Source organism: Gymnodraco acuticeps, unplaced genomic scaffold (assembly GCF_902827175.1).
Source record: "Gymnodraco acuticeps unplaced genomic scaffold, fGymAcu1.1, whole genome shotgun sequence".
In the NCBI taxonomy this organism is placed as follows: Eukaryota; Metazoa; Chordata; class Actinopteri; order Perciformes; family Bathydraconidae; genus Gymnodraco; species Gymnodraco acuticeps.
This window is the reverse complement of record NW_022990590.1, coordinates 3,784,876-3,800,036: the sequence shown is the minus strand read 5'-3', so window position 1 is coordinate 3,800,036 and position 15,161 is coordinate 3,784,876. Positions and strand designations below refer to the sequence as shown.

General features: G+C 38.8%; 2 protein-coding genes across 2 annotated transcripts; one reads left to right on the top strand and one right to left on the bottom strand.

The window, feature by feature from the left end:
- Positions 1-14: 14 nt before the first annotated feature.
- Positions 15-404, bottom strand: ost4 (oligosaccharyltransferase complex subunit 4 (non-catalytic)). Its single transcript, XM_034228542.1, has 2 exons — positions 267-404; positions 15-146 (listed from the first exon to the last, which is right to left on the bottom strand). The coding sequence occupies exon 1, from the start codon at positions 402-404 to the stop codon at positions 291-293; it is 114 nt and encodes a 37-aa protein (XP_034084433.1). The 3' UTR covers positions 15-146; positions 267-290.
- A 961-nt stretch (positions 405-1,365) lies between these two features.
- Positions 1,366-14,912, top strand: selenoi (selenoprotein I). Its single transcript, XM_034228541.1, has 10 exons — positions 1,366-1,603; positions 4,468-4,536; positions 6,618-6,726; positions 8,210-8,284; positions 9,176-9,438; positions 9,531-9,639; positions 10,215-10,263; positions 10,355-10,535; positions 10,631-10,810; positions 11,454-14,912. Exons 1-10 carry the CDS (start codon positions 1,547-1,549, stop codon positions 11,517-11,519), a joined length of 1,158 nt encoding a protein of 385 aa, XP_034084432.1. The 5' UTR covers positions 1,366-1,546; the 3' UTR covers positions 11,520-14,912.
- Positions 14,913-15,161: the final 249 nt, after the last annotated feature.

Below are 15,161 nucleotides of genomic sequence, written 5' to 3'. Positions count from 1 at the left end.
CACTGAACAAAACATTAAAGCAAATGGCATTCACATATTTTTATTAGAAAAAAACACTACTGTGCAATCATACAAATAAATTCATCTCCTGGGACTGAATGTAGGGAATGTTGTTTCCTTGGTGGCGGCATTGGCTCCCATCTCACCTGTGGGGAGAAATCAAGATGTTAAGCAGGATCCCAGAAGTCAAAGTTTGGAAAGAACAGACCTCTGAATGCAAAAACCAAATATAATCAAAGTGCTGAATCATCTTAGGTCAACATTACCTCTCCAATCATTCTGGAGGGACTCTACTCCAGCTTCTTGGGGTTATTGACTGCAACATAGTGGTACAACACAACCAGCAGGAACAATGACACGCCAAGCATGTTGGCAAATATGGCCAGCTGCACGTCCGTCACCATTCTGCAGGGGGAAAGAGACATATAGTGAGGCGTTAGAAAGCTGCTTGGTATTACGAGAGGTTAATAGGATATGTTTCCTTCTTACAAACATGTATAATAGGCCATTAGTCAAAATCAGCTAAGGATCAAATGAGTGTGCATGCTTTTACTTTGTTTACTTTGCATCATTTGTGTCCAATCCACAAACTTAAATACACATAGTATGGCCTTCCAGTCACTTGCTTACATCCATTCCAGTTACATTATACACTTTGATTTTATAATAGGAATCATTTGAGACAAGAACAACATATACCTGTATAGTTATATATGAAAACACACACATCTCTAGCATGTACGCTAGCACCTGACATGCACTAGATGCCGTCACTGAACACACAGCGCACAAAATCGATTAATTCTGCAAGTGAATACTTTGTAAATTAATCAGAATATCATCGATGTATTGTTGCAACCATTCATTTGTCAGGGATAACATGGTTGTAAACCAAAAGTACAAAATTATGCTAAATCTGTGTAACATTAACCTAGCTAGTAAGCTACTAGTGCAACCAGCTTTGTCTAAACTAACCAATATAGGAACCATATAAAGCTTCGATTAAAATTACAACATTAAACCTATCGCAATGAGTTTTAGCTCATGTTATTACTTACATTATGCCTGAAATTGGGCTTTTACTCTTGGTTCAAGCGATACTTCAGCTGCTCAGCATCAAACAGGCAAATCAGTCGCTTACTTCCGGTTGAAGGGGAAAGCCACGTCACGTTTAAGAGCATCAGACATTAAACACAAATAAAACACTGACTGGACACACCAACAACTATTATACGTATTACTTTTGGGTGACAATATGATTCATTAAAATTATGTCATCGTGAAGTGTACAGGATATGATTGTTTGTATTATTTTTTTTAAATGATGGCAATCATCCAGGCCAGAGGTGGCAGTAGTGAGCTCTGGGCAGCTGGGTGTTTGCGCTCCGTAGGAGTGGCTCAAATGTTTCGACATCACCTCACCCGGCGTGAACGACATCGGCCAAGCTAATGGTTCTTCGACACGGCAGCTAACGTTGGGGTTTACATTTCCAGAGGAAGAGATCTCCATTTACTTCATTGTGGAGCCATACTGTACGTTACCACCATGGCTCTTTACGAATATGTCACTCAGGACCAGCTGGCGGGCTTCGACAAATACAAGGTAGGGGGAATATCGTAGTAGCCTGCTAGCAACTAGCCATTGGACCGACAGTGCGTGTGTGTTTAACAGCTAGCTGTCACGATCTGCAGGGTGCTCCCCTGGCAAGGAGTGTGTAAAGGTAGCCAGCGTAACCTCAAACCATACCAGATACTGCCCTGGAAAATAAAAGCCTGATTAGGTATACCTACAGTATGATGTGTTTAGGTTCATTGTACGTTGCTATGGCTATTATGCTGTTTGATTGGTTGTCCTCTCTAAACGTTGATTGGGTAGAGTTTAAGTTTGTAGTTAAACAGTAAAAGGCACCTTGTAGATGGGAAATGTTTCCTGCGTGGTGCTTGAACTCTAACTACAAGGTTGAATGTCTACCTCCCGAAATATTGTACACCCTATTAAGTCTGGCAAATAAAAGACACATACATACTATTCAAATGTGTTAAATGTCTGAATTGTTCGAAAACATATTGACGAACATACGAACTTTTTAGTTTGAAAGTTCTGGCCGGAAGTCTTGTTTTTGTGCCTTGACATTGGAGCAAGTGTGCTAACAGTTAGCTTGTGACTCCTTGTCTTTGGCTCTGAAATAAGGCTGTACTTTCTGTTTCCTCACATTTCAGACACCCCACGTCTGTTTTCTCTTTGTATATAATGCCAGAAGCTATTTGACAATTACTTGCATGCAACCACAGAAGATACAAGATACCAAATGACAGTTGGCTGTTGTTTTGAATAAGTAATGGATGAACATTTTACCAGCACATAGTACAGTACAAGTGAAATTAATACGTGTTCTATTCATTCCAGCGACCATAGCATGGAATTGATAAAATCCTTAAAAAAGACATCATCCTCTCTGCCTTACAGCTAAATGTTGGTGTTTAGTTATTTCCCATAAAGATGAGCATCAATGTGGCAGTACAGACACAAAGAGCCTGTTGTCCTGTCTCTTGCAATGGAGGACTGTAGAAAACAGGAGTGGCAGCAAATGATCTTCTAACACATTGCAATTTAGTTCTGATAATGGGGTTTAAGTCTTACCTTAGCACTGTACATGTATTAGTTTATAATATACAACGTACTTCTTTAAGTTTACACACACGCCATAAAGCATTTCAGATTGACAGCCTTTTATAATTTCCACAAAAAAATCCTCATTCATTGTAATGCTTTGCCACTCTCTTTAGAGCAACAGATTTCTTTACTTTTTGTTCTTGTCATGCTCTTTGTCCAACTGTAGGTCATTCAGACTTTCTCTAACACAGCCTCCTTTGAATACTGCTGTGAAACCGCTTTTCCAATTTGTTTATCATGCAAGACCCTTTTTTTTTCTCCAATAATTGCTTTTTGAAGTGTCTCACTCGTGTTTGGCACGAGCATCTCTAGCTGAAGGAGGGCAGAAGAAGACACATGTCAGTTAATGAAAAAACCCTCTTGACACAGTGTTTCTATTCATGAAAGGTGCACAGACACAAGCTTACAAATAGAAAGCACATGAGAACGAAGGACTGTCTACTGATTGTGCCGCTACACCTTTCAAGCTGTCACCCATCGTTCCTCCTCTCACTTCCTTTGTCACACCTCCTACGGTCCTACCTCAGTTTGAACATATCTTGTACTTGCGTGAACCTGCCTTCATTTCTACAGTTTGTAAAAAAATGAGAGTAGATTAGGGTCCAACACTACATGTTCTTGCGTATGTGGTGATGAGTAATCACATTGGTTATCTTGTTGATTTGAGGAACAACCCACAACATTATGACTCTCTCAATCAACAGGGGGCAATCTAAATATAGTGTTTGAGTGTTGTCAATAGCATCCATAATCCATAATAATTAAAGGGACAGTTCATTTCAAAATCTAAAATACACACAATTAATTGTACCTGCAGTGCTATTCATCAACGTAGATTGTTTCGGTTACTCAAGATAATCTACAGACCTTTTTGTGTGCAGTTTCATAAAGGAAGTACTTTGTTTTTACTAAACTACACCTCCCAACAATTGAGCGTGTTCAAGAGGAAAATGTGCTTTCTTTTGGGCAGTGATAGTTACAAGTGTAGTTTGGTAATGGAAATAGTTCCTACATGAATCTGCTCAAATAAGGTCTGTACAACACGGTGGCATGGCTTCTAGAAAGAGACATCGCTGTTGAATTCTTCAAATGTTTTGGGTGGCCAAGTAGTGCCATATAGTTTGATTATATTTGAGAGATGGCTGATGTCTCTAACACTTTTCCATTTCCAAAAAACATCTATAAATCCAACAACAAATGAGAGGAAAAATATGTATCTTAGATTTTGCGGTGAAATGTGCCTTATTCATTTAGAAAAATTAAATGTATTGGATGATTATTTTGCAGACCCCGCACAATCTTGTGTAGTAGTGGTTAATTTGAAACACCAGAGAGTCTACTGAATAATTAAACATATTGTAGCCACCTGAAAGGGCAGATCCCAGTTCCCTTCCAACTGATCTCACGGCAGAAGTGAGATCTCAAACTAAAATAAATCACAAAAGAGAGCAGTCCAAGAAGACTCAGAGCCAGCGTTTATTCCTCAAAGACTCAAAAACCTATCGTCTTAAATGGCTTGTACACTGGAGAGGGTGCCTTACGCCGTAGCACACCGTTTCGTCATGCCTGGATTGAATAACAGCGACATGGATCAGGTTTCTTTTGATCTGCATGATGACAGGTCACCAAAATATCCATAAATACCCAGGTTACATGTGAGGTCACGTGACCCTGCTCTACCAGCCGTAGTTTGCTTGCAATAAGTTGAATAAAATAGTCTAATAAAAAAAAAAGAATCTTTTGTATTATGTGTTGATGGCCACATCCTGATTGATTGATTATGTCTCTTACAGTACAGCGCAGTGGACTCGAACCCCCTGTCTGTGTACGTCATGCACCCTTTCTGGAACTTTGTGGTGAAGGTGAGAAACAACCTGTGTGTGTTTGTGTGCATACATAATTCATGAGGTTTCCAACATTCTGCTGTGATACAGTAACAACACAACCCACCACTTTATACTTATTTTCTCTGATCTAAGGCTGTACCGAAAAGTCAAAAGATTCCAAACTTGATTCATAACATTCAAACGTCCTGCAGCTCTATTTGGTATTATTCATTCTGTTTAAATCCTTTTTGTATGCACAGTTGCAGATATTATTATTAGTTCATTTTTTTTTTTTTATTAGATTGTTCTTGTGATTCTAATTCCATAGAATTCAAGTCAAAATGTAATGAAAAAAGATGTTTTTGTCAAACAAAATATTCTGCTTAAATCGGTGTTCTGCTTTTTCTTTTGTACTGTTTGCTCTCCCGCTTGCCATACACAAAGGAGGCAGGCACATTTATTAACCAAAAGCACCATAAATCCCATTTATACACACACATGAGAATTTATGATGATGACATTGGTGAGTTATATCCATAAAACAAGTGAACTCAATTGGACTCCACTCATTTAATCTGATGAGTCACTGTAAAGATGTACGATGGATACATATCCATCGTACATCTTTACAAGCTTTATTTGAAAACCTCAATAGAGGCTTTGCATGTCTATTTAAAAAAAGACATTCGGTACAGACTTAGTCAGCATACATTGGTCTATACTGTGTTGTTTTGAATGTGAACAGGGTTTTATCTCGCTGTCTGTGATTTTATATAACGTAGGGCTGCTCGATTATGGCAAAAATCATAATCTCGATTATTTGGGTCAATAATTGATATCACGATTATTAAAAACTATTATCTATTTACTTTGAAAACATCCATTTATTGAGAAAAAAAAATGGAACAGTATGTTTTTAACAGTTGATTAGCCTGAACTTTAAGTATAATTCAACTGAAAAACCAATACTATAAAACAATTAATAATAAAAAAAAAATCTTTTTATTTCGATTACGTTGTTTTCATAATCGTTGAAGGCCAAAATCGTAATCGTGATTTAAAATGCGATGAATTGAGCAGCCCTAATATAACGGTGACGGTATTCATCACTATTCAGAAATTGTTCTGTAAATTCAATTGATAAATGGTTTAAAATAACCATGCCCTACTTTATCACATTTGATAATGTTCTTCTAAAATTAGCATCACTTTAGGCAACAAATTGCTGACAAAAAAACTCAACTGTCAAACTAAAATTATTTCTAAATTGAAGCTCGGAACAACCCTTTCAGTATTACAATTGATAAGAAGCATGTGGGTGACTTTGGGTTCTTCATAACTATATATCAAGGCAGTAACGCAGAGTCTACTTATCTTTATTGTACAAACTGTAAAGCCCACTGAGACAAATGTAACATTTGTGATATTGGGCTATATAAATAAACATTGATTGATTTATCAAGCCATTATTTGATTATGTTAATCTCAGAATTCCATCTCTACTTAACAGTAATGTAACTTTCCATACAGAGATGTATGGTTAAAGTGCTGGTTAATTTGGCGACATCCTGTTGGATGGTGGTATCTATGCAACTTAACACTACAAGTCCCAGAATACCAGGGGCAGCAAAAAAAAAAGTCAGTCAATAATTGGCCTTTTTTAGTCATTCTGTTAGCAACCCTGATGATGGGTTTGCAAACTTAGGGGTGAGGGTTAGGACTTCCTTGGCCAGTGCCAAACTGCAAATATATAAATATTGCTATTCTTATATCAGTTGAACATAACTAAATCACCATTATGGTTCCAGAGATGAATAGGGAAGGAAAATACATGTATTTCAGTAAAAATCCTTGAATTGTATGGCATTCATACATCATTACATCTTCTCTGCCTGACTGCGACCTTATATAAATTGTCAAAACACTACCATTCCTGTCCTGAAGGCATCTCTGCTTTACAGTTACATAACTCTCCATAAAGTGTGCCTACAATAATTACGGTCTAGTTTTTAATCAGTGTCATTATTCTGATGAGAAGACTCTATTTTAAGAGCCAAGTGACATGTTAATTAACCGTTACTCACAATCTCTTTGTCTCTGTTCGTTTTTTTTAACAGTTTCTACCAACATGGTTGGCTCCGAACCTCATTACATTTACGGGCTTTATGTTCCTTGTGTTGAATTTCCTTATGTTGGCCTTCTACGACTTTGACTTCACTGCCTCTGGTAGGTCCTCTGTGCTTTCTTCTGTTTCCCTGTAGTTGTGTGACTAATGCCTGAGGGAGTGTTGTTCAGTTAGTAAAACATATAATGCTGGTGGCATACTCCCAATCTGTTTGGAAGGTGACAAAAAAAAATGTGTGTTCATCCAGCTTGTTTATGAAAGGCAAAGTCCATTACTTTTTGACACATGGATGGCTATGGTCACCCAGGGTAATCACTCACTCATTACATTTCTACACACACTCTCTAAGACACACATTCACACACTGTTTCCAGGAGTCATTCAAGAATAGACTAAAATAAACTAAACTGTCTGTCCATATAGTTACACCTACATCATATGGTAAAATGGTTCAAAGAAAAACAAATAAGCTTTAAAAACCTCAGATAAACTCAAAAGGGTAATTGTCAATCTGAGGTAGAATGTAACAGTTAAACCTTTATTATGGTCTTGACATAGTTACAAGCACTATGTTCAACATTTGTAATGTTGAATTACATTTTACAGCATTTTCAGTATATGCAGGACTCTCATTACTTAAATACAAGTTCTAGTGTGTTAAACCAGATTACTTTAATCTAAAATTTAAACAAGGGAGAAGCACCTTTATCCCACCTTTGGAGTGTTTTAAAATGTATGTTTTCATTAGGATTTCCTAATGTAACATTTGAATATATGTAGCATCCTCTCCTTTTGCCTGTCTTGAAGCTTACATGTCAGGAATTCAATGGAACAAATCATGACTATGACCCTTCTATCCTATGAGCTTTACTTCAATACTATATTTAAAATGACTTTCTGTAACTATCAACTACTAATTTGGGTTTCCAGGAAACTGCATCTAGCTTTCACTTTCTCTCTGGCAAGATGGCATCTTCTTCTTCCCTGAAAGTCTACTACAGTTTCCTCCATCACTCCAGCCTCAGTGATATCATGTCCTTTCTAAACCTAAAGAAGTTAAACATTCAGTGAGAGCTAATTCTGATAAGTTGTATAGTAATTGAGTGTTACTCAAGTAAAAGTGTTTTTTAACCTTATGTTAGACCCTCTTCATCTCTGTCTGCTGATTGGACCGTCTCTAGCTTTTTTCTTGTTTTACTATTGTGCGTTAGAAATTTGGTTAAATTACACCTTTTCTTTAGAAAGTGCAGTTAGTTTTTCATTCGATCCATTGAGGTGCTTTTTATGATACCATTATTATATTTCTATTTTTTAACATTGACTTCCATATTGTATTCATATAAATATTAAAGCAAAGAGTAGCAGAACCAAACTTTGTAAATACTGGTCCATGGTTTGTCGTAAAAATATGCTGCTCAGTTCTTATTGGATAGAATAGTTTGAGTTCCCTTAAATATGACATGAGATCATTTCTAACCAGAGTAAATGTTGACACAGTGAGAAAAGTGATAATAGATGTGTGTGATGTACGTCTTTCTGCTTCTCTCTGTGGTGTTCTGTATATTTACATTATGTGTGTCTCAGCTGCAGGACATGAACACGTGCCTAGTTGGGTCTGGGTTCTTGCAGGGTTCTTCAACTTCTTGGCCTATACACTGGGTGAGTCCAACCCCCCCACTGCTGCCCTGTGTGTTGTTCTTCTGTGACATCTGAGGGGCTCAGGGGCAAATTCTTCCTAAAGGAATGCACTCTGTACAGTGACTCTCTGAAACCACACGTGTTTGCTGTCCAGTATCACAACCCCTCTGCTAGATTATTCTTTTCTTAGATAAAACTGTGGAAATGTGGTTGTTTACTAGGGATATACACTCTTGTAGTTATCATCAATATCATTAGAAATGAAAAAAAAAAATGCAATAACTTTAAAACTATCTAATCAATTTGCAGGTTTTATTAAGCCTGTCTGTACTGATCAGCTAGGTCATTTACTGTTAACAGAACCCAGGCTCTACTGTTTTATTTTAAGCTGCCCGTATGTGCGTGTTATTAGAAAGGAGTTGCTTGCAGAAGGTGGAGTACCAAATGTTCGATTAATGCAGCTTTAAATAAATGTAAAATTGAGATTGTTGTTCTCCAGGCAAGGAATTTAAAAAGCTTAATTTCCAGTGTTTTTGTATAAAAATGTCCATATTAACAGGCCCTGAATAATGGCTATCATCATTAGGCACATGGGACATGGCATTTCTTACTATTGTTAACATTCTTTTTAATAATTCTAATATAATTGCAAGAGGGGCAAACTGAATTTGATCATTTATACGTATCTTTTGCTATCACATAGGTAGTGCCACATTAGTCAAATGTCCTCTCTGTTTGTGTTTAGTTGTGTGTGAGCCAGGCTAAAGTCAGTTTTAAATCTTGCTAACCATTTTGTGAACCTTTAATAATAAAACGACTCATGGCATTTACGTGTGGCTGAAATTAGCGCAGTCTAGTAATAATGAATTAAGACTCTTTTGTACTAATGATCCATTTTCTTTTTTGGTGTAGATGGAGTTGATGGTAAACAGGCTCGCCGCACCAACTCCTCCACGCCTCTAGGGGAGCTGTTCGACCACGGCCTGGACAGTTGGGCCTGCATCTTCTTCGTGGCGACCGTCTACTCCATATTTGGGCGTTTGGAAAGTGGCGTGGGCGTGTCCACTCTGTACTACATCCTGTGGGTGGTGCTGTTCTCCTTCATCCTCTCTCACTGGGAGAAATACAACACTGGCATCTTGTTTCTGCCATGGGGATATGACATCAGCCAAGTGGTGAGGACACACACACACACACAGTCATGATATAAGGAAGTGGTCACCCAGCCTTCTGATGACTTGGCGTTGTGCGGCTCTTTTTCTTTCAGACAATCTCCCTGGTTTACCTGGTCACTGCTGTCGTTGGCGTGGAAACATGGTACCAGCCAATCCTGTGGCACTTCCTCTACAGAGACCTTTTTACCTTCATGATCATCGGTGAGCTGTGATTGGTCATTCTGAATACATTAATTCGCTTACTGATCTATGCTCTTTTTCTGAAATTAAAAGGATTTTTAAATGTGTTGCAATCATCTCGTTTATCTAATTTAATGGACATTTGTAATTTGCAAAAAAAACTAAACTGACTGTGCTACATCACAGCTTTAGTTGCTTGTTTACTTGGTGTGCCTAGTTACAGTTACCTGTTCAAACGTTCAAAAAGGGCACAAACTAGAGAAGTGTGTCTCCCTCTTCCACTCCAAACAAACAAAGAAATGTATCTGGGAAAATTGTCATTACTGGCTCCCATACAGTCAAAATGGTGTCAGAGATGACAGAAACGGGGATTAAAAGATCTTGTTCCGTGAATAACATAAGTATAATATAAGCTACAACACACAATTTAAAAATGAATATTTTTTCTTTCAAATGTTCTACAGATAAAGCTAATATCATTAGCATGAATTCTCATGGCAAAATCGTGTATTTACATCTGATTTGCGACTTGTATGATAAAGACAACAGGCTTCTTCTCACTCCACCTACAATAATGACTTTCTTCTAATTCCCAGCTTGTTCCTTCACCGTGACCTTACCCATGAGCCTCATCAATGTCCTGAAGTGAGTCCATTTCCCATTAGCCTTTTATTATACAGGAGTTTTGTTTTTTGACACAGCGCTCTAAATTCTTCCCTCTCTGTGGTTTTTCCAGGGCTCACCGCAGTAAGACTCTGAAGCACAGCAGCGTGTACGAAGCCTTCCTGCCCTTCCTCTCTCCCGTCCTCCTCTTCGTCTTGTCCACCATCTGGGTGGTGTTCTCTCCATCCCGCATCCTGGAGCTGCAGCCCAGGATGTTCTACCTCATGGTGGGGACGGCCTTCGCTAATGTCACGGTGAGCTGGTCCTTCACAGTCCCTAACAACATGCAATAGCTTAATGTCTGTATTTGGGGTGTTAATGTTTGTTTATCCATGTATTTATCTTGCAGTGTAAGCTGATTGTGTGCCAGATGAGTAACACACGTTGCCAGGCGCTGAGCTGGCTGTTGTTGCCTATGACGCCGGTGGTGTTGTTAGCGGTGACCGGCGTGGTCGCCAACGAGTCCCTGCTGCTGTATCTGTGGACTGCTGCTGTCATATTAGCACACATACACTTCGGTCTTTCAGTGGTAAGAGCATCCACACTCTGTTAAGTGTCCTGTAAACCTGTAGCTACAGCTAGCAGCCAGTTAGCTTAGCCTAGCTTAAAGAGTCCAGACAGGGCTCAAAACATAAATAAAACGTTTTTTTGTCTTGTTTGTTTAAAAAAGTACTAACAAAATATTCAATTTTACATTTTCCACGTGGTGATGTGTCAGACTTTTTTTTGCTCTTAGTGTGAAATTAGAGGAAGCGATAAATCGTCTGGAACATTACCATCCAAACGTGTGGATTAAACAAACAATATTTAGTGTGCTAATTTTGGATTTTTGTTTCATTTGAATGAAACTCAAGCGGTTTCCCAATGTTTAGTCTCTGTGCTAAGCTAAAGTAAGCTAAGCTTAGCGGCCGCTGGCTGCCTCATTTAAAGGACAGATGAGACAATGGAATCAATATTCTTAGGCAGAAAAAAAATACATAGTTCTAAATGTCAATGTCAAACATGTAAAACCTTTACAATGCAGACCTAGTTTTATTTTCAGTGACACTAACAATTTCAATGCCTTGGGCTTCAAGACAAACAACCGTCATAGAATTGCCTGTCTATGCTGCTAAATGTCTTTTTATAAACACATGACTAACATAAAATACAATATTATTTTTCTTTGCTAGGTACAACAGCTAAGCAGCCACTTCGGCATCTTGGCTTTCTCCCTGAAGAAGCCCAACACTGACTGACAGCAGGAGGAGCAACGAATCGGCTTGAAAGCAGCGGAGGTTTAGGCTCCTCCCATCCTCCGCTTATCGACACTTCACTCTCGTCACCACGGAAACCACATCCCCTCGCCTCCTCCATCGATGAGGACACTGCAAGTGGAATGGACTGTTTCCACTGTCCCCAAACACACACAAAAACACACATACATGCACACACATTCCCAACAAACCAACCAACCTAACTCTGGTCTCTGCGATGGAGGCGGGCCCAGGGGCTTTGGCTTCCGTCATTGGTGATTGGCTAACTTGGTTGAGCCAATGAGGTGCAATTGTTTCCTGCGGAAATGTGCTTCAGTCATGAGGACAGGAGCCATGAAAACACATGCGCACACACACACACACACACACATACATATTACTCTGCTTTCATGCAGATAATTTATATCTGGTGGCAGGTATTTCAAATAAAAACACAGCCACACACAAACTAACGGTTGCACTCACATAGTATTATGAATGTATAATATGCCTTGGGGAAACGCCATTTAAGTTTTATTATATTAACAGGAATGCCTCAAGTAGTGTTGTTTTCAAACCTGACCAAACCTGTAAATTGTGGCTCATAGATCAGAGCTGTGTCCAGAGTTTAGAGGTTCAGTCACCTTCTTCATCATGGGACGATTTTCAGTCGGAATTCCCAGCGATATATGTTAATAGCTATAAATATATATACTGTATGTGTTAAGGGGTTCGGGGCATTTTATTTTCAAACAGATGAAACTTTAAAAAAAAAGAAGAAGATAACTCCTGTGAAACATTGTATACATTTCTCTCTAATTAATTTCACGTTCTGCTCTGTGACGGCAGTTCTGATGGGTAACAGAGTTGGATCGTGACTAATAAGGGCAGGAAGTGACCAGGGTGACCGCTGACCTTTGAACTTTATTAACCTTTCCACTTGGACCTCTGACGGAGCACTGGCCTCCCGGCTACTCCTACCTTAAGGTGTCGTGTCTTCATGCTGATTCGTTTATTTTATTTTTTTAAATATGTTTGATAGTTTTTTGTTAATCTGTTGCCATGGCAATGGTTTGTGGATCAGTTGTGCATCGCTTGAATGAAGAGTGTGTTCAAAAGCCGTTACCGGAGCGGACTCACTCTGAGGGAACAAGCCGTCGCATCGCTCGCAGATTTTATCACATTTTTTTTTACTGTCAGATAATGTTGCGCTTCTTTATTCTTCAGTCTGTTAAACACTGTTTTTCTCTGTGTGTGTCATAGGATGTTTCCTTGGTAAAGTTGCATATTGAGCTGTGGCAGACTGGACTTTGGTTTGACATCAAACTGGTTTTTCACTGCCGGGCCAAATCCTATTTGACACGGCTCACCGATCGTGTTCGCTTCCCAACAAAGACTGTTTGTCCGTAGCTTGGAGGAAATACTTTCTTTTGTGTGTAACCCAACTCCACTTGGTTTAAAAGTCTTGTCTTTCTTCACGGACTTTCCCATAGTTGTTGATATACTCTAGGAGAAAAGTCCCGGCTGCTTCTTTCAAGAGACTCGCATCGCCAAACTTGGCCGGATTGAAGCCTTATGATCAATGTGGAGTAAAGATTGAGTCTGCGTCCACCCCAAATTAGGCATGTCACTTAAAGGCATGTTTGAGTGGCACTCATGTGGTTTGAATGGCTCATTGATTAGCGGTTACCTGATCGGACGGATTTGTTGTAAATGCAGCTCAAGGGATTTAGTGTTCCACGAGTGTCTGCTTCACCTATATACAATTAAGTCCATAGTCTCTGCCGGGCCTCTGGCTCACATTTCACGCCTCAATTTTACCGCTTTAAACAACAACAAAAAACCCGGGGCAACCAGTCGGCTAAACATCTGTTTCTGAAGGACAACTGTAAAAATGAACCACAATAACAACTGTTGGGAAAGCCTTATGAACAGCATTTGGAGTTCTGTCATGCCAGTCTGAATATGATGTCACAGTAATAATCTTCTATACATGAAAGTGTGGGGATAATTAGGACTAAAAGGTACATAGGAAACATTAAATACACTAGGAATTCAAATACAAAATGTACTTGGAGTTTAATTCTACTCCTACATTTTTACCACAGTTTTGTATATAATTGAGCAACACTGAACATTTGATTTCAGCCTTGTTGTAGTGTTCCAGTATGATGACTGGGAGGAACCAACTCTACTGCCATAATACCCAGTAAAGTAGCCTGGGTTGCTTTGTAGCACTCCTGCTCTGCAGCTGGGGAACGCTCTCTTGCAGTCATAAGCACATAAACAGTATATAGGAATTTGATTTGCCCCACATCTGTGACTTTGGAGACTGGTTGTGAAATCTCTCGTCAATACAATCTCCAAACAGTTATTTTGGTGGGTACATGCACTGTCTATGTATGTGCAGATCTATGCGTCTCTTAATGTATGGGTGGATGTCTGTGTAAATACATATTATTTCCTCATTTTTATTTTGTTTTCCAAACTACAAATGGGATCCTTATCCAGTTTCCTCCAAACATCAGATTCCAACACTGCAAAGCTACAACTTGGTCTTGGTAGTCCTTTGTTTCTTGTTTTTTTTTAACGTTTGTTTATCTTTGCTGCTCTACTGGCTGATTGGGATCTGGTCTTTTCTTTTGGAAAGGATTTCAGAAGGGAAGGTGAAGACCTCGAGAACAATCAGTACAAACAACGCTAAATGCAACAAGGGATTTTGTGTCATATCATTAGGAATATGTTATTTGGGTCAGAAAAGAATGCCATTTCAAAAAAACATGTAACATTTCAGACAGAATAGAGCAGCAACAACGTGTAAATGGACAGAGAAATAATCGTCAACTATTTTGATAATGGCAAAACCTTCAGAAAATGCCGTCTCCAGCCTCAGATATTTTCAGCTTTTTACTGTTTTAATGTCATCTTATTCTGAATATCTTTGGGTTTTTGACTTACGGTACAAGTCATTTAAAGACATCACATGTACTTCGAGAAACTGGGATGGACATTTTTGACTAGTTTCTGATATTTTATAGATCAAATGATTAATGGATTATTTAAGAAAATAATTGTTGCAACTCTATAGCTGCACCGACCATAAAACAAGTGAGATACTCATCCAGTCGTCAAGGGAATTTACCAGTTTATTTTCTGAGCAAATTTTCTGGGCACTTTTTGTAGTGTACTCCTCACATTCACTCATTATATTGTAAGAAAACGGTCTGAATCGCCCTGGATCAACAAACAAAGCTGTTGAAATTGTGATAAGTTGTTGTTTAACGCTGCCCTGGCGAACACTCTGAGCTTCGGTGTGGCTACTTGTGATGTTGTATTTAACCAGTGAAGAAAGAACGGTCCAGATACAAATAAAAAGAGAATTTTCTTTAACCACTTTACTGTGTCGCAGCCTGACTTGACCATTTAGTAATGAGTTTTTAGAATTTTGAGTACATCTAAAGTTCCTTGTATATCCTCTAGTGCAGGGGTCACTATATATCCCCCACCCCCCCCCCCCCTATTTGTGGAAACAATTCACAAATGGATTAAACTGTTTAAAACACATGCTCAAAGTAAACCGGATTTTGCCGATGTGTTTATGTGGATTCAAAAGTCGTAAATAATCTACAAAATGGAGACCGATCT

Coding starts and splice junctions, on each gene's coding strand:
- ost4 (XM_034228542.1), bottom strand. CDS start 404: ATGGTGACGGACGTGCAGCTGGCCATATTTGCCAACATGCTTGGCGTG.
- selenoi (XM_034228541.1), top strand. CDS start 1,547: ATGGCTCTTTACGAATATGTCACTCAGGACCAGCTGGCGGGCTTCGAC. Junction 9,439..9,530: donor GATATGACATCAGCCAAGTG/GTGAGGACACAC, acceptor TTTTTCTTTCAG/ACAATCTCCCTGGTTTACCT. Junction 10,264..10,354: donor AGCCTCATCAATGTCCTGAA/GTGAGTCCATTT, acceptor TGGTTTTTCCAG/GGCTCACCGCAGTAAGACTC.